The 17848-nt window shown below is 55.4% G+C and overlaps 7 protein-coding genes across 7 annotated transcripts; 2 read left to right on the forward strand and 5 right to left on the reverse strand.

Annotated features, from left to right (window-relative positions):
* Positions 1–335: 335 nt before the first annotated feature.
* On the forward strand, positions 336–1940 carry PFLUO_LOCUS1113 (uncharacterized protein; the record flags this gene model as incomplete). Its single annotated transcript, XM_073778121.1, has 3 exons — positions 336–1035; positions 1082–1749; positions 1800–1940. The coding sequence occupies 3 exons, from the start codon at positions 336–338 to the stop codon at positions 1938–1940; spliced, it is 1509 nt and encodes a 502-aa protein (XP_073635207.1).
* Positions 1941–2108: 168 nt separating this feature from the next.
* PFLUO_LOCUS1114 (uncharacterized protein) lies at positions 2109–3143 on the reverse strand (the record flags this gene model as incomplete). The annotated part of the gene is made up of 1 exon (XM_073778122.1): positions 2109–3143. One exon carries the CDS (start codon positions 3141–3143, stop codon positions 2109–2111), a length of 1035 nt encoding a protein of 344 aa, XP_073635208.1.
* A 728-nt stretch (positions 3144–3871) lies between these two features.
* PFLUO_LOCUS1115 (uncharacterized protein) lies at positions 3872–5056 on the reverse strand (the record flags this gene model as incomplete). The annotated part of the gene is made up of 1 exon (XM_073778124.1): positions 3872–5056. One exon carries the CDS (start codon positions 5054–5056, stop codon positions 3872–3874), a length of 1185 nt encoding a protein of 394 aa, XP_073635209.1.
* A 746-nt stretch (positions 5057–5802) lies between these two features.
* Positions 5803–7895, forward strand: PFLUO_LOCUS1116 (uncharacterized protein; the record flags this gene model as incomplete). Its single annotated transcript, XM_073778125.1, has 2 exons — positions 5803–6176; positions 6236–7895. 2 exons carry the CDS (start codon positions 5803–5805, stop codon positions 7893–7895), a joined length of 2034 nt encoding a protein of 677 aa, XP_073635210.1.
* A 459-nt stretch (positions 7896–8354) lies between these two features.
* On the reverse strand, positions 8355–9890 carry PFLUO_LOCUS1117 (Adenylosuccinate synthase; the record flags this gene model as incomplete). Its single annotated transcript, XM_073778126.1, has 4 exons — positions 8355–9065; positions 9156–9607; positions 9707–9775; positions 9851–9890. 4 exons carry the CDS (start codon positions 9888–9890, stop codon positions 8355–8357), a joined length of 1272 nt encoding a protein of 423 aa, XP_073635211.1.
* Positions 9891–10480: 590 nt separating this feature from the next.
* PFLUO_LOCUS1118 (uncharacterized protein) lies at positions 10481–13432 on the reverse strand (the record flags this gene model as incomplete). The annotated part of the gene is made up of 3 exons (XM_073778127.1): positions 10481–11897; positions 11952–13278; positions 13336–13432. 3 exons carry the CDS (start codon positions 13430–13432, stop codon positions 10481–10483), a joined length of 2841 nt encoding a protein of 946 aa, XP_073635212.1.
* A 1038-nt stretch (positions 13433–14470) lies between these two features.
* Positions 14471–17677, reverse strand: PFLUO_LOCUS1119 (uncharacterized protein; the record flags this gene model as incomplete). Its single annotated transcript, XM_073778128.1, has 3 exons — positions 14471–15364; positions 15422–15474; positions 15532–17677. 3 exons carry the CDS (start codon positions 17675–17677, stop codon positions 14471–14473), a joined length of 3093 nt encoding a protein of 1030 aa, XP_073635213.1.
* Between the last annotated feature and the right edge of the window lie 171 nt (positions 17678–17848).

Here is a 17848-nt window from a genome sequence, read left to right on the forward strand (position 1 = left end):
TGGAAAGGAACGGTATCTACTCGGTTCTTCATAGGTGTGTACCCAGCTAGGGCTCAGCGCTAGGATCCAGCCCCTGTTCGGCGGCATGTCGCTATAAGCACCTTCCTTTTTCGGAACCCCGATAATCCTCAAACCGATGCAATCTTGTTCCCCTCCCAGATAGTGGCGGCTTGAGCCGTCCAGGCGCTGCTATGGGGTTGCTGCATAGAAACAGGCAGCGGAGCTTCATGAGTATAAGTCTGCAGGTTACAGACGTTTTGAAGCATGATAGATCGCCTCCTTTTAGAGCGCTGAAACCTCCTTCTATACTCCTGACCACTTTCCTCTGTAAAATCATGGTATCGCAAGCGCTTCTCTTGCTACTGGGTACAGCTACAACTCTCGCTAGCGAGCTTTCCTTCCCTCCACCCACCACATTGGCCAGCAATGGCTATGCCAACTGGGGTGCTGGGACTTGGCCGCCAGCCAGTGTTGGGGTGCCGCTCGTCCCGCAGACAGCTGACTCCGAGATCCTATCACTGATCTCCCAGATCGACCCTGCCCGCATGGAGCATACGATCAGGACGCTCGTTAACTTCGGCACGCGGCACACCGCGTCAACGACGACAAGTCTAACGCGAGGCATCGGCGCAGCCCGCAAATGGCTGCTGAAGGAGATGCAGGAGTACGCTAAGCCCGCGAATGGCATGATCAAAGTCTCAATGCCATGCTACTTCCAGCCAGCTGAGCCGGAAAATGGACTGCCCATTGGCGTCGACATTTGCAACGTCCAGGCTGAGATCAAAGGCACCGTCGACCCCAACCGCACTATCGTCTATACGGGTCATTACGACTCGAGGAGGATCAACGGCAGTGACTACGAGAACGATGCTCCGGGAGCGGATGACAATGCGAGCGCCGTGTCGATTGCTCTGGAGATGGTGCGCATTCTTGGCCTGTCGGTGGCGAAGAACCAACCGGCCGCGAGTATCATCATCTCGGCTGTGGCTGGAGAAGAACAGGGCCTGTACGGATCGACCTTCCTTGCTAATACATGTGGGTAGTGTGTCCCCCAAGTGGGCTGGTACCTAACGCAGAGCAGTGAAGAATGCTTCGGTCAACGTTGAGGCCGACTTCAACAACGATATTGTCGGCACTGGCTCCAATGCGCCATTTAACAAGCTAAATCAGCACACGATCCGCATCTTTTCCGGCGGCACTGATATCCTGGATCTTCCAGAAGCCACCATCGACGAGATCATCACCACCGGTTACCAAGACGACACGCCGTCGCGCAATCTGGCCCGTTTCATTCAAGAAGTCAACGCCGGTGCAGCCCATACGACCGAAATGGAAGTGGCCATCCTCTACAAGACTGACCGCTTCGACCGAGGCGGCGACCACGAGCCCTTCCTGGAAGTCGGCTTCCCAGCTGTGCGCTTTACGGAGTCGAACGAGAATTTCTTCCACCAGCACCAGGACCCGCGGGAGGAGAACGGTGTTGTGTTTGGAGACAACATCGAGTTTGTGGACTTTGATTACACAGCGCGCGTTGGGAAGGTCAACATGCTGGGCATGCTCAGTATGGCCAATGCCCCGGACCTCCCTAAGAACTTCACCTATGTGCCATTGTATGGGTTCCTCGCATCGGACGAGCAGGCGCCTGTCGCTTCACTTGATAACGTCGTTATGTTTAACTGGAATACTGAGCCGAAGGACCCGCTGCTCGATCACTTTGAGATCGTCTGGCGCTCTATGTCGAGCCAGCAGGTGAGTCTTGCATTAAAATGAGATTGTGCAGATTCTGATTTCGGAAATAGTGGACGCACACGCTAGATGTTGGAACGGTGAGCACCGCTACCCTTGACATTAGTAGGGACAACGCCGTGTTTGGGCTGAGGGCAGTTGGCAAAGATGGAAAGAAGAGCCCCGCCGTACTTGCTTTGCCGGATTCGTTCTAGTTGAATGGCTTTGGGAGAACACTGTGATGTGTTGGAGATGATCTTTCGGGTTTGTCTCCCTCATTTTTTCATCTCGTATTACTATTCCAGGCATTATCGGAAGAATTGAACCGATTTCATTTTCTATTCTACCTAGATTCATCCTTCGTAGATATCATATTCTCATCACTAAAACTTCAGCACGGCCTTGCCGTAGTTCTTGCCATAGAAGAGTCCAATCAAGGCCTCGCTAGCGTTATCAATGCCCACGGTCTCATACGTGAGAGCCTTGAACGATCCATCCTTGATCCACTTCTGTACCTTCTCCTGGTGCTCCTTAGCATACAGGGGACCCATGTTCTCGTCGCCGACAATAAACCCGCGCATGACCAGGCGCTTGGTCAGAACATTGGCGATATTCGTGATCGGGTACGGGGCCGAATTGTACTGCGAGATCATACCGCACACCACCACACGGCCGAAGTTGTTGATAGCGTTCAGCGCGGCCTCGAGGTGCTCGCCGCCGACGTTCTCGTAGTAGATGTCGATTCCCTGGGGAGCAAGGCGCGCTAGGGCATCGGCAGGCTTCTCCTTCTTGTAGTTGAATCCGCCATCGAAGCCCAGCTCCTTGGTGATAAAGTCGAGCTTCTCGTCGGACCCCACGGATCCAACCACGCGCAGACCCTCGTGCTTGGCCAGTTGGCCAACCAGGGCGCCCACAGCCCCACTGGCGGCAGACACAAAGATCGTCTCGCCCTTCTTCGGCTTGCCAATCTCGTACAGCGACGAGTACGCCGTCAGGCCGGGCATACCGAGCGCACCTAGGAACACACGGATATCTTCAATGCCGAGCGGGTTCTCCAGCTTGCGAATGGCGTCAAGCTGCGCGCCGCCCAGCGCAACATACTCCTGGATGGGCATTGACCCAATGACGACCTCGCCCTCGGGGAACTTGGCATTGTTGGAGCGCACGACCTTGGCGATGCTTCGGCTGCCCAACGGCTCGTTGAGAGTGAAAGGCGGCGAGTAGGACTTGGCTTCGGGCGCGCGCATGCGGCCACGCATGTAGGGGTCGAGACTGGTATACAGCGACTGCAGCACGACGCCGTCGGCGGGCGCGGCGACGGTGGCGTCATAGGCGGCCGGCTTGGTGATGAGGTGCTCCCCTGCGACGGGGTAGCCCTCGGGGATTTTATTGAAGATGAATGCTTTGTTGGAAGTCATGACGGAGGTGGAAGGTGGTGTGATGTGTCCAAGAAGAGAGGAAAGAGGTGACTGAATAAGGGTCTGTCTGGAGTGCGTGCGTACGACAACGGCACCTTTTATAATCAAACGGGTCGTACGACATTATTTCCTAAGCGGGGCAATTGCAGAACCTCGGATGAAGAAACCAAACCAGTTTGTATTATAAAGCAATAAAAATATTATGGGTCGGTGGCCGGAGAATCTTCTCGAGGGGGACTAGAGGTCGGACCACCCGGAGGCACAAAGCTCTGTCTGGCTCCATAGCTCTGCACAACGATGGCAGATCCATGGGTCGGGGCCATCTCTGTGGCAACGCACAATCTTGACATGGTGGAAACTCGGAAGAATTGATATCTTACCACGCCGACGGCGCAACGCTCTTCTAGGCAGGAAATCCGTCTTGTCAAGATTGATTGTTAAGCACGGAGTTGGATGCCCGTCTGGGCAGTTGGCGGGGTTGCGCATGTCAAAACGAATCAACGGGCCGGCTCTGGATCGGATCGGCAGTGCTTAACTACTGACGATGGAGCCAGGAATTAAAAATCTGACCTGCAGTCAAGGTATCTTACTAAGTGGGGATATTGTAAGTTAAAGAATAATGTGGGAAAAAATACCATCTACCTAGTATACTCCGGGCATTGATCAATAATAGTAATTAGGTGGTATTGTAACTGGACATCTTAGACACTATGCCCTAAACTCGATCATTACTTCCCCGCAACTAACGACACCGCCTTGCTCACAAAGAAATCCTTGCCCTTGATCATCCGCACCAAAAAGCTCCACGGGGTGAAGCCGAACATCAGGCCGGTACCTCCAGCCTCGCCTACAGGCACCACCATCATGACCGCCTCGCCCTGGTCGTAGGTCTTCCGGCTACCCTTGCCCAGGATATCAGCCTTGAGGTTAGCCGCCACCACACCGGCCTGCTCCGCAGCCTTGAAAGAAAACCGCTGCCAGTTGTTGGTGATATCGCCGGCCGCATAGATCGGCAGAGAAGCCTTGCTGTCGTCCCCTTGCACGCGCAGCTCCTTATCGACCTTCACCCAGCCGTCCTTGTCGAGGAACTGCGTCGGAACGAAGCTGCTGTTGGGAAGCACGCCCGTTGTGGGGATGTACAGGTCCGCGGACAGCTTGTCCCCGTTATCCAGGGAGACAGTCCACGTTTTCTTGGTGCCATCGCTAGGCGTGACTTCCTGCACGCTAGTAACCCGCTGCGAGGTGATCAGTTTGATCTTCTTTTTCTCCAGCAACTGCTTAGCAGCGGCGCTGCCGGCTGGCTTAAGCGATGAGAGCACGCGGTCCGTCGCTGAGACCAAGGTGATGGAGACCTGGCCGGCCTTGCCGGTCTGCGCGGCCGCGTCGGCGAGCTCACCCGCTAACTCGACTCCAATGGGCCCCGCGCCCGCGATGACGATCTCCTTTGCGTTCTGAACGAGCTGCTGCGACGCCTCGATCATCTGCTTCATGTCCTCGCGGCCGGTCTGCTTGAACGGCATGGGCGTGCCGGTGATCTTCCCCGTAGTGGCATCGGTCGTGCTGCCGGACGCAATGACGAGATAGTCATAGGACAGCGACTTGGCGTTCTTGCTGCCCGTCTCGGTCACAGAGACAGTCTTGGCGGTCGCGTCAATGGCAGTGGCCGTCCCGGCAATAAACTCCACTTTGTTGGAGGGGTATTTGGCGAAAAGGTCGCTGATTGGAACCAGGTACTGCTCGGAGCGGAAGGCAGTGGGCTTTGCGAAGATCCTTGGGGCGGCGATGGTGAAGTACCAACTCCGCGATGGATTGATCAGCACGATCTTGACATTGGGCACATCCTTGAGCAAGGCATGGGCGGTGTTCAGGCCGGCGAATGAGCCTCCGACGATAACCACGTTGACGGGAGCCATGGGGGATATTATTCCAGGTTGGTTGTGTATGTGCTGGCGAACTGCGAAACACAATGTATATACAAAAGGGAACTGATAGTGTGTAACTGATGGATTTTACGCGCAGGTCTGGGACTTCCCATTTATCTGGCCATTTTTCTCCTTTAAGTATATGGTGTTTTTTCAATACTTTTGAAGCCACAAAATCCGATGACCAACCCGCGCCCCTTGATTAGAAATTGGCCCGGGAGCTGTTTAACTAAGTAAATTCCTCACATGACTCATCCTGTCTCGGCCTCGCTGTTGAGATACATGGATTGACCGAGTTTTGTATCTAGAGTCTTCGTTGATCTGATCTGATCTGATCTGATCTGACAGGACAGGGCATGATAATTCACATTAGCCTGGTCGGAACCAGGGATCCAGCACAATGCTGATCAACGAGAATGCCATTCCCGACACGGGTCCGTATTGGAAGGCGACGAGCCTGAACTGGATAATGGTGATGGCGGGGTCTTGTAAGCACAGTGAGCGCCGTGAGCGTGTATGGCATTGCATGCGCTGCTGGAGTCAGTAGGGCTCCGAATTGAGAGACCGATGCGAACTGGCGTAGCTTAGATAACTAAATCCCGTTGATAAGATAAGCAGTCAGGTGATCGGTCCTATTATTTTTTTCGATTTTTCCCCTGGCTTTTGCAGTCGGTATTCGCCTTCACCCATCCTTTTCTTCTTCTTTTTTTTATCGACACCCAATTAGCATCTTGAGAATGCTGGGTGCTGTTCGTCGATTCGGCGTCTCCAACGTCCTGCGAGCCTCTGCGCCGCGCTCGCTATCCGCGTCTACGCGCTGGAGCTCGCAATTGTTGAAATGGCAGCCTCTATCCGCGCCGTCGTTTCCGGCCGCTGCGCGCTCGTTTCATGCTTCATATCCCGCTTTGAAGGCTGCGGCTGCAGAGGCGCATGAGATTGAGGATGACTCCGCGCAAACAGAGATTATCACCGAGTTCCGCGACCTGGAGAGACAAGGGCTCGTTGACCCGAGCATTATTCGGAACATCACGGACAGTAGACGGATGGGATTGACGACTATGACCCCTGTGCAGAGCCAGACTTTACATGAGGTTTTGGGAGGCGGCGATGTGTAAGTTCATTGACTCGATTGTAAGAGACAATTGCTGACCTTTCTCGGGATTTCTCCAGCCTGGCTCAAGCCAAGACGGGAACCGGAAAAACACTCGCTTTCCTCGTTCCTGCCATGCAGAACATCCTGAACGATCCCACCCTCCGCCAGGACCAGCGCGGGCGATACTGCGACCCCAAGGACACCCGTGCGCTGATCATCTCTCCTACCCGAGAACTCGCGGAACAGATTGCGGTCGAGGCGAAGAAGCTTGCCGCGGGCACTCGTCTGCAGGTGCGGACGGCGGTGGGTGGCAGTCACAAAGCCTCTGGCCTGCGAAGAATCCAAGAGGAAGGTTGCCACCTGCTTATTGGCACCCCGGGCCGTCTCAAGGATATCCTTTCGGATCCAAGGAATGGAGTCGAAGTTCCCAAGTTGAACACTTTGATTCTGGATGAGGCCGATCGACTTCTGGACGACGGGTTTGCGCCCGATGTCATGGAAATCCAGCGCATGCTGCCGTCCGCGCAGGAGGTGAACCGCCAAACGCTCATGTTCTCGGCTACTGTTCCCCGGGAAGTGATGACTATGGTGCGGCGCACGTTGAAGCCGGGCTTCAACTTTGTCAAGACCATCCGTGAGGACGAGGTGCCAACGCACCTGACTGTCCCACAGAAGAGCGTGGTTTTGAGAGGATATGAGAATGCTTTACCCGCCATTCTCGAAATGGCCAAGAACTACAAGGCCAAGCAACGAGAGGACTCTTCCCTGCGGCCCTTCAAGACTATTGTTTACTTCAACTCCACCGCCGAGGTCCGCATCGCAGCCGAGGCCTTCAATAATCTCTCCGACCCTCGCAGACGCTCCCATTCTCCTCTTGGCCGCATGAATCTTCTTGAACTGCACTCGCGCCTCAGCCAGAGAGAACGGACCAGGAATGCCGAAGACTTCCGTCGTTCGCCGGAGGCTATCCTTTTTTCGTCCGACGTGTCAGCCCGTGGCATGGACTTCCCGGACGTCACCCACGTCATCCAGATCGGCATCCCCCAAACCCGGGAGACATATGTTCACCGACTCGGCCGCACGGCGCGTGCCGGCAAGACCGGAGAAGGCTGGCTTTTCCTCCACGACGCCCAGCACGGCTACTTCCAGGACATCCTGGGCGACCTCCCCCTCACCAACGACTCGACCTCTCTCCCAGCCGCATCTGCGCGCATGACCCCATTCGTGAAGATGGCGTCCGAAGAAGCCGGAGAAGATCTCGCCGCGAGACCCGACGAGACCACTCCTGAGGAGACAATCGAGACATTCAACCAGATCCAGCAAGCCATGGCAAATATTCCCCCCAGACAGCGAGAAGATGCATTCCAGCCTCTGATGAGTAACCTGAAGAGCTCTATCCACAACAAGCGCAGACTGGTGCAGATCGTGAATGACACCGCCACCATCGGCTGGAGTCTGCCTGAAGCGCCGGGCGTGTCCCCTAAATTTGTCCAGCAGCTAGGCTTCAAGCGTATGCCCGATCTCCTCAAGGTCAATGAGTCTCGTCGCGGACGCGACCGCGACTCTGATGATGATCCGTTCGGCGCCATGGACCGCAGATCTGGTGGCTTTGGGCGACCATCCAACTTTGGGCGATCATCCGATTTTGGACGACCATCGTCTCGATCCAACTTTGGGGATTCTGGCGATAGGCGCAGGGATTCCCGGAAATCTCCTTCCTACGGCCGCCGGTACTAATAGTTTCCCCCTCCCTTAAAAGAAGAGGATATGAGGAAGATTGCGAATCGGCCATCCTTGCTTGCATTGGGTGGCGTTAGTCTCTTTTCTTGATCGTTTCGATCGTTGTACCACCACTATTTCTGTTTACTGGTTTGCATTGCTTGATCTTTGGGCGCGGATAAACAAGAACAGGCCATATGCTTCTATTCATGTACGGTATATAAAATTTGTCTGACCAATCTCTACATTTCTACACTTTCCAATCTGTCTACGTACTTGCTGCTCCTTTTTCCATCTAAACTCTAGCGTATTCATTTTGTGATGGGATATATACCTTTAGTAGCAGAAAACAAGAAGGAAAGAACACATGTCCCAAATATACTGCAGATTAGAAAGACCAGAACTCTCAACTCAACTCAACTCATAAGAAAAAAGAAAAAGACATGATCAATCCCTCCGAACCACAGCCCCTTCTAACTAATCACGGGCAATCATGTGTTCTCTCGCAGGACCAGTGCCAATCCACTTGACAGGGACGCCGCCGAGCTCACGCTCAATGAACTCAATGTAGGCACGGGCATTGGGAGGAAGGTCCTCATAGCGGGTGACACCCATAGTACTGCACTTCCAGCCGGGGAGAGTCACATACTCGACCTGGATCTTCTCAACAACCGACGCATCGGCCGGGAAAGTCCCAGTCGTCCTCTTCCCATCGGGAAGAATATACGCAACACCGACCTTGATCTCCTCAAAGTCATCCAGCACATCCAGCTTGGTCAGGTTCAGCGCAGTGTAGTGGTTGATAGCATGCGAGTAGCGACACAGCACGAGATCGAGCCATCCACAGCGCCGACGACGGCCGGTCGTCACGCCAAACTCCCGCCCCACACTCTGCAGCTTGTCGCCGTCTGCGTTGAGCTGCTCGCTCGGGAACGGGCCCGATCCCACGCGCGTCGTGTACGCCTTCACCACGCCGATCACGGACTTGATGCTCATTGGGTTCAGGGCTAGTGCTTGCACGGCGCCGCCTAAGCCTGTTGATGACGACGTCACGAATGGGTATGTGCCGTGGTCTAGATCCAGCATGAGTGCGTTGGCACCCTCCACTAAGGTGTTGGGCGAGGACTCGTGCTTCTGGAGGAACTCGAGTTGGTCGACGACGTAGGGTTTCAGGCGCGCGCGGTATTCCTGTAAGTCGTTGTCAAAACACCGTCAATCACCGTGCATGCAATTGCAATCGCAAAAGCAAAAGAAAAAAAAGGAGGAGAGGTAAAATACCTTAAACCGCGCAATCTCCTCCTCAACATCATACGCCAAATCGCCGAATCGCAAGCGGTACGACTTCTCCAGCGCACGGAGTTTCCTTTCAAAGACCTCCTCGTCCAGAATCTCGCCGACGCGCACACCCCTCCGCGCCGCCTTATCGCTGTAGCAGGGCCCAATACCCTTCCCAGTAGTTCCGACCTTGCGGCCGCCGAGACCAGCCTCCTCCAGGCCATCGACGACGGAGTGCAAGTCGAAGCAGACGTGGGCGCGGTCCGCAACGAAGATGCGCTCGCCGGCAGTGGTCAGGCCCTTTTCCTCGAGGGAGGCCAGCTCCTTGAAGAAGCTGGGCACGTGGAAGACCGTGCCGGCACCGATTAGGTTCACGCATGCGGGCGAGACCAGGCCGGAGGGCAGGATGTGGAAGTCGTAGGTGACGGACTTGTGAACGATTGTGTGGCCGGCGTCTATTGTGGCAGAGCGAAAATTCGCAGCGCTGGTTAGTCGACTGTGTCTGGTCTGGCTGGTTCAAATGAGAGGCAAAGAGAATGAAAAAAAAAACGTACTGTGACCACCTGCGGCGCGGCAGCAGAGCGTCGCCTGCTGCGACAGCATATCCGTGATCTTCCCCTTGCCTAGTTGTCGACGTTAGTCCCGTCCGTCCCAGTTTCTCATCGGAGGCGGCGTTCGCCGGAGACTGGTCTGCGCACCTTCATCCCCCCATTGACTGCCCAGCACGATGGTAACCATGATGACGCAGACAGAAAAGTAAACCGCGAGACTCCAAAGACCAAATGGAGAGTCGTATTGCGATCAATTGGCTTGCGCGAGTTGCGAGTTGCGAGTTGGCGAAGTTTGCGGAAGAGAGAGGGCGAGTCCGATGACCGGCGGCGGGGCTCTGGATGCGTGCGTCAGTCAGGCAGGGTTTTCTTTCATGGGCCAATTGCACCACAATAGGGCAATGGGAAGTATCTCACATACAAGTAGACGAAAAACAGAAGAAGAAGAGAAGGAGGGGCGACAATGGATCCTGCAATTAAATAGATGGCGTGACTCACGCTATACTATTCAGTTGGTAATTTATGTATTTGACTCGGTTCATTTGGCGTATTGGCGGGGCAGCGGGTTTTGATGCCTTGGTGCCTGAGGCCGACAGAATTAGCGCACAGTAGAGACTTGAAGTAATAGAGATGGCTCAGATTCAGGGTATTTCATCTAACATCAAACACAAAAACACAAAGGAAGTGGAGAGAGGCTCCCACCAACGCCCCAGAACCAAAACACTCTAAAAATAGAAATGCGAGGCAAGATGCAGCAAACGCCAATGTCCGTCCCGATCCTCACATCACCTTCCCCCCATTGCGGATCCATTCCCGCAGACGGCCCAGGTCCAGAATACACTCGCGGTGCATCTCACACGCCACCTCCCAGTGCTTGCGCACCTGGATATCCTCCTCGATTCCGCGCAGATACGCGCTGAATCCACCCTTGCCGCTACCGGGGACGAGCGTCTCTTCGCTCTCGTTTCTGTCGATATCTTCGCTGATTCCGCTCTGGTTGTCGTCGCCATCGCCGCCGTTCAGATTCAATCGTGTACTGTCGCCAACGGCGCTGATCCAGCGCGGCGCGAGCCCGGTTTCAACGGCCTCCTGGCGGACATTGAAATGGAGGAGCATGCGGCGATTGAATTGGTTCCACTCGCGCATATACGTCGTCATCTCGGACACGTAGCGGGACCACTGCTCGCGGGGAAGAGCGAGTTGCTGTGATCCGGCGCGAGTAGGGGCCGGCTCCGGTGCGCGCGGCCGTTTGGGTGGGTTCGGGCAGTGCAACTCTCGGGGCCGGATGTCACGTTTCGTCGTGGTCGGCTGCTTCGCTTGAGATTGGAAGGGAAGCGTGTCGCCCATCTCTTGTAGATTCTCAATGCCGCTGTTTACACTGCTGAACGGGACTGTGTTCCGCAGATTATCGAGATCGAAGAGCGGCGCGCGACTTTCTGCGCTTGAGGTATTGCCGTCTGTTCGAGACTGTGATCGAGGCTTTTTGATCGGTGTGGATGCATCCTTAGGAGCATGCGATGTCAAGTCGGGATAGCTTGCCGTTCGGGGTTCTCCTGCGGGCCCTGTCTCGGGCAGGGACGACAGAGGCGGCGGAGGAGGAGGAAGATCGTCATCTAAATCCATCGCCTCAGCGTCCGCGGGCGCGGCGCGAGCTGAATCGGGAGGAGTGTAGCCATTGGCCGTCTCTTGTACTTCCCCGGCCTCGGTTGCCACACTCGCTGGTTGTGGCGTGCTTCGAACTTTGACGCCGGGTCGTGAGGGTCTCTTGGGACTTCGAGAATGCGGGATATTTGTCGATGGCCGGGACTTGTCTGCCTCGGGCATATTCCACGAAAGGTTCTGTAACTGCTCGGCCCATTGGTCTACAGAGAAGGTTGCTTTCGCGAACGAAGTTGGTGGCTGCTCCACTGGCTGGGCTTTTGGGTACTGAGAGGTATCAACAAATGGATTCGCATTAGCTGATGCAGCCCACTGCGCTGGCTGCGTAGATCCATTTTCAGTGGACGCCCGGCCTCGGTTCTGGGAGCTCGTCGGCCGGTGGAACGCCTCCTTGTCCGGAGGTTGCTGGCCCATGAAGGTAAATTGGGTCAGGTGCTCTCTCCAGTCCTCGGCGGAGAACTTCTTATGTAAATTGCTGGGGCTATTACGTCCAATTTGTCCGAAATAAGGGTTTGTCGTATTGGAAGACGCATCGGTCCTTCCCAGATCACGTTAGTATGGTCTAAACAACGGGAAATGTCGAACATCATACCTAGTGCTAGAACCCTGAAACCTGGGATTCTGATCCGGTCGATATGATCCTTTGGGGAATGCGGCGCTGTCCGAATTATGTCCTTTTGCGTCGTCACTGTCAGCATGTGCATCATACATCCAGGAGCGAGGGGGATTCCGTGGTCTCCAGGTTTGGGAGAAATCCGGCGGCGGAGGCGGGGAGTACGAGTGCTTAAAGCCAGAAGGGGTCCATTGGGGGAAGGGGTCCTCACCGGGGCTGGAATCATCCTCACGATGGAAGTCGGCAAATTTCTGGTGTGCGCGAAGGCGGCTCTTGGGCACGGCCTTTGGTTTGAATGCACCGGTGCGGCCAACGTTCAACTCGTCGGAGTCGGAGTCGGAGTCGTCATCCAGATCACTGGAGCTCGATGATATGGAGATATTTCGAGATCGCGTGGATCGGTCCTTGGGGCTGGCACTGCGATGGCGTCCCGGTTGGCCGGATGAAGAGCTGGGATGATCTGTGCGCGAACTGGGTCGGTATGAACCTGAAGGAGTGCGCATGGTTGCGGAACGGCCGAGTTTAGGGCTTGCAAAGAAGGTCTTTTCGCCTCCGGTCGCGGCGTAGCGGCTACTATAACCCCCCATGGGAGATGGCTCAGGGTCAACATAGCTGAAGGGCCGATCCGTCCGATGATTGGTAGTGTAGGCAGAGGTACCGCGGGCCATAGGCTCGTCCCCTCCTGCAGTTCCCGGTGCAAATCCCTGCTTCTTCTTGGGTGATGTTGGATTTGACGCTGTCGGTGGCGGAGCTTTGAAGTATTCATACGCAGATTTAGGGCGTGGATCCTGCTGTCCGAAAGGTGCATTCTGTCTCGGCGCAGCGCCAGATGAGGGAGCTGCGCGTCCCGTTCGAGGATCAAACTGCTGCCAGCCTTGCGTATTGTTGCTCCCTCTCATGCCTTTGAATCCCCGGAAAGCATCCGCCCTTGTCTGTGCCTCATCCTGTGCTTTATGCCACTGTTGGGGTCCCGCTCGAGCATGCGACGCGTATCGTTGGGCTCCAAATGACGGTCCATTTGGCGGTGGCTCATTTGGCGGGGGTTGTGGTTGGCGAGAGAAAGGGGGCCTCTGGTTCTGCGATTTCGAAGCAGACGTAGGCGCACGATTACTCGGCTGAGCTTTCCGCGGCGTATTTGCCTTGGGCGGTCCGTAAAACTTCCCATATCCAGCGCGCAGCCGGTCCGTGTCATATTTCAATCGTAGTTGAGGGTCACCAAGGATTTCGTTGGCTGCTTGGATGGCCTGGAACTTGGCGTTGAACTCGATCTCTTTGCCCGGGTTTCGGTCGGGGTGATACTTCAATGCTACAGACCCCCAAAAAGTTAGTGGTCACTTCTAAGTACCGTCTCGGTCACACTTACCTAGTTTCCTGAACTGCTTCTTTATGTCCTCAGCTTCCGCGCTAGGCGCGAGACCTAGGTCCGCGTAGTAATCCCTTCGCACATCGGCTTTCACCATGTTGATACCGTGCCGACGGTGATTCTATGGAGTTCTTTGGTTCTCAAAGTGCATAATAGGTGGTCAAGTGGGTGATCAACTGTGTCGCGCATGACAAGTCATAGAAAATTGGCTCAGCAATATGTCCTCCGGCACCTCACTTTCGCATCCAGGCCCAACTCGAGAGGGTACCTGCGGTACTGACGCGACAGACGCGAAGGCGACAGACAGTCGAAGGCCGGCAGCGGGCGCCTCGCAGAAAGTCTCGTAGAGAGAAAGCGTCTCGAAGCAAGGAAGAGCCTCGTTCTGAGAATATCGTGAGGGCGCAGGCGGCTAGCGGTGAATGCTTTGGTCAGGCGCCGAGTCAGCAAGGACAAGGGTAAATCGGTACGGTGACGGCCCAGTGAGATGGCAGGAAATGGGGGCGTACTCTTCCTAACCAGAGAGTGACACGTTCTGTTAGTCTAGCAAAAGAGTGACAACAGCACAGCTGCGCGCGACGATCGCCGATCGAGCGGGCAGCAGCTGATGGCGTTACGGTCAGGCAGGCAGAATGGCCCAAGCGTAGGGGCAAAGCGACCAACAAGAGGCGGCAGATCCCTCCGTCACTGAATGGAGAAAGGCATGCACAAGAGGTAAGAAGGTTTGTGCGTTGGTCCTGTGGGAAGAGTGTGAGAACGAGCGGGAAAAACTGATCAGTTGTTTGTTTGGGGAAAGAGTCGGTTGCCGCCTTAGGCATCAATAGGGAGGAGTATACACCGGCGTATCTATAGCAGACAACCACAATCACCGCAAGGTCTCTTAATAAAACAGATTATTGTATTTATATCTTTGTATATGGTATCCAAACGCAGACATGCACTCAAAACCAAGCCAGATCAGAAACAGACCCTTGCCCCCGAACCCAGAACAGTCCTTTTTCACCTGCGAGCCTCTTGAGCTATGCCCGATAAACGCAGAACAAGAAAGGAAGGACAGTAATGAATAAAACACAAATCCAAAGACGATCAAAAGATGATAAATGGAAAAATAAACAGCCCAAAGGAAAAGAAAATTCATCTAAGCATCACCACCAGAAGCGCCTGCTCCCGAACCGCCAAAGAAATAGCCCTCCAAGAGATCATAGTTGGGATTCTCACTCCAATCATGCTGGAAGTCGACTGCCATACCAAAACCCAGATCAATCCCCACGTTTTGGCCCAAGTTATGGCCGAGAGACGGGATGTTCGCCAAACTGTAATCCGCATTGACATCGGCGTCCATGCCGGGCGCGCTCTCTGCATCCCCAGACCCAAAGTCTAAGAAATCGAGGCTCATGCCTGCTTGCTGCGCATCGGGGTCGGTAGGTGGGACGGCGTGGGGGCCATTGCCCGGGTTGGCGGCGACACTACCAGGCGAACCAGGCGAACCTCCATAGAAGAACTGCGGAGGGGGCTGTGGGGACCCTGGGTTCTCGTATTTGAGATAGTACTCCATAGACGGTGTGCGCTGACTGAATTGCCGAGAAGAGCGGTCAGCGGCGAAGCCGGCAGCCGACGAATCCGTGAACTCGGAGCGCACAGGGAAAGATGGGCCTCCAGATCGAGACCGGTCGGCAAGCGGAGTATTGTCGTTGAACAAGTCCGCCAGGTTCATGTCGAATTTAGGAGGCGGGCGAGTGACACGGGTCTGCGTATTTCGCCGAGCCTGGCCTTGGCCAGGGTGTGGCCGCTGTTCCATCGACTGTTGCCGTGGTCGCCCAGACTGGAAAGAGCCGCCTGAACGCGTTGTGGCCTGGATGCGGCTCATGTCGACCTGCGACCCGAAGCCGGTGGTGGACAGGCACATCTGCACAGTGGCCTTGCTCATGCGCTCAAAGGCATCTCGGCAAGCTTCTGCGGGAGGACACTTATGGAACAAGTCTCCAAGAACTGAGGTCGCGGCAAGGACGGTGAAATCAACTTCGTCGAGTGTCTGAAGAACAGATCATGAGCACAACGTGAAGAGCGAAAGGATGCTCGAAATACGTACCAAACGGCTTCGCACCAGGGGCGAATGCCAGATCGCATACAAAAAGGAAATTCCTAGGGGAACAGTATTAGTGACATGACAACGAAGAGAGGGAGGTGTATCGTTCATACCAGCCATAAAAATATGGTGGGTGGCTAGATAAGTGTAGTTGACCAAGCGCACCCGGTGAAGTTGACGATAAATACGAATCACCTTCTGACCAGCCTCAGCCACGTTGAGGTAAACGTGGTCCTCCTCGTCGCCTTCATCCACATTTGAGAAAGACGGACTAGAAACGTCGTCCGGAGTCAACTCGCTCGCCAGCTCAGCGGGAACAGTCAAACTCTGTTGATACAGCAGAATAATAGCTTGCCAATAATTCAGCTCAAGCAGTTCGATAGAGAATCGCACACCAGTGTCCGGGCGTGTCGGGGCGGCCTCAAGCCACTCCACCAGACGACGATGTACATCGTGGCGCCAGGAGCGGAAGGAGTCAAAGCCCTGAAGGAAAGGAGAGGTAAGTTCGGCATGAGGGAGAATAACGGTGCTGCTCGAAGCTCTTCTTCGTACGGCGCGCGCCTGCTGGAACTGGAGGACATCGTGTATTTCGGATTGGAGGAGACGAAGCTTGAAGTAATGGAATGCGACGTGCTTATATGTCGGGGTGCCATCGGGGGGTGTTAGGAGGCCAGCCTTGGTGATGAACTTATCGTCCATCATGGATGGGAACTCGGTGCTAATCGCTTGATCACTGATGCCGAACGGCCGTCCGACGCAGGTTGCAACAAGACGGTCGAAACTGTAGACGCACCACCACAGACGACGGCGGAGGTCCCGCACCCATTCGCGCCGGCCTCGTTCGCGGGCGTCGATGCGCGATTGGGTTTGGCTGCCATCTTTCGCACCCGAGTCGATGCCTACTCCATCCTCGTAATGAAGTCCGAGGTCCACAGCCAAGCGCGTAGCAACTCCGACGATGTACCAGAGACCGGGGGCAACCGGCCGCAGCAAGGCAAAGCTGGCTAAGAGAAGCACAGCTTGAAGCTCCTCTAGCCCGCCGAAACCTTCGCTGGACGAGGAACCAAGGAATGACTCCAGGTGAATGATCGCAGATGCGTGGTACTCCTCTGGTTGATACTGATGGCTTGAAAGTCTCGGTCTTTTCGATGTAGATGATGACCGGTCACGGCTAGAGCGATTTTCGTCATCTGAGCCTTGGGACTTATCGTCGTAAATGACGCCCGCACCGATGGCAAACACGATATTGAGTGTGTAGAGGGCCCGGGGAGATCGGTTCTTCTCCTCTAACTGATATGTGCGGTCCAAGAGCTCCATGAAGTCGCCTCGATGGAGAATAGGCATCTGAGGATTCGCGTGTTCGAAATACAGATCAACTAGCCTCTCGGCGAGTTCTCGATCTGGGAAGGCAGCGCGTTTCATCATCGGTCTTGTTTGCAGTCCGAAAAACGAATCCCGCATCGAGCCCCCGCCAACGCCGGCGGCAGCGCCCTGAGGCAGACGTTCACTCGTCCGGACCGCGCTGCGTTCCGGCATATTGCCCGGGAGAGAGCTCCGTACGGCAGCAAACACAACTCGCGCGAAGGAAATTCCGGATGTAGAGCCCAGATATCGAGGATCAGAAGTTCCTTGCACCGAGACCATGCCAATATTCGATACTAGATTGTGCAGTCGCCAGTTCTCCTCGTCTCCATCTCCATCGCGGGCCGCATCACCGTCGAATTTCTGGTCGGCGGACTCTTCTTTAATCCTTGAGTTCCTTCCTTGTGCCTTATCAGCAGCCGAGGCCTCGCCGGCTGTGCCATCACCGTGGTGGGAATCGCCCTCGGTCTCGATTTTGACCGCTTCCTCTTCGTCGAAGGCCATCGCTTTCTTGAATTCGATGTTATGCTCAGCCAGCTGCTTCTCGAGATAGGCCACCCGGGTCTCCAGGAAATAGACATAACTGCGCGGGATCTCTCGCTTGGTAATGGGGTCGTAGCCGACACAGCGCACCCCTGCCTTCTCGCAGGACTGGCACCGCGGTAAACGCTGGTCGCAGCGGTTCTTGCGCAGACGGCAGCGATTGCAGGCCGAGACATTGCGGAATGAGGAGGACGTAGAGGCCGAGGTCGCGGTGGACACGGAGGGCGAGGAGGAGGGGAGATTGGTTGCGGTGGAGGGGTTATTGGCGGTCGGGTCGGACTGGGTTGGAGAGGTTTCGCTGGAGGGATGCGGTCTCTTCTTCCCCGAAGATGGCGGGGAAGGGGGATTCGGCATGGTGACGAACGAGTGTTGAGTGTCGCAGACTTGCGATCATCTCTTCTTGCGTGGTGGAGTCGCTATTGCGGAGACGGCGGTCGGGAACAGCTGGGCCGATCAGCGGGCATGATAGATAGGTATGCTGGTGAAGGTCAGCGCAACGCAGACGGTCGGTATTCGCGATCCCAC

Source organism: Penicillium psychrofluorescens (genome assembly GCF_964197705.1).
Source record: "Penicillium psychrofluorescens genome assembly, chromosome: 1".
NCBI classification, from domain to species: domain Eukaryota; kingdom Fungi; phylum Ascomycota; class Eurotiomycetes; order Eurotiales; family Aspergillaceae; genus Penicillium; species Penicillium psychrofluorescens.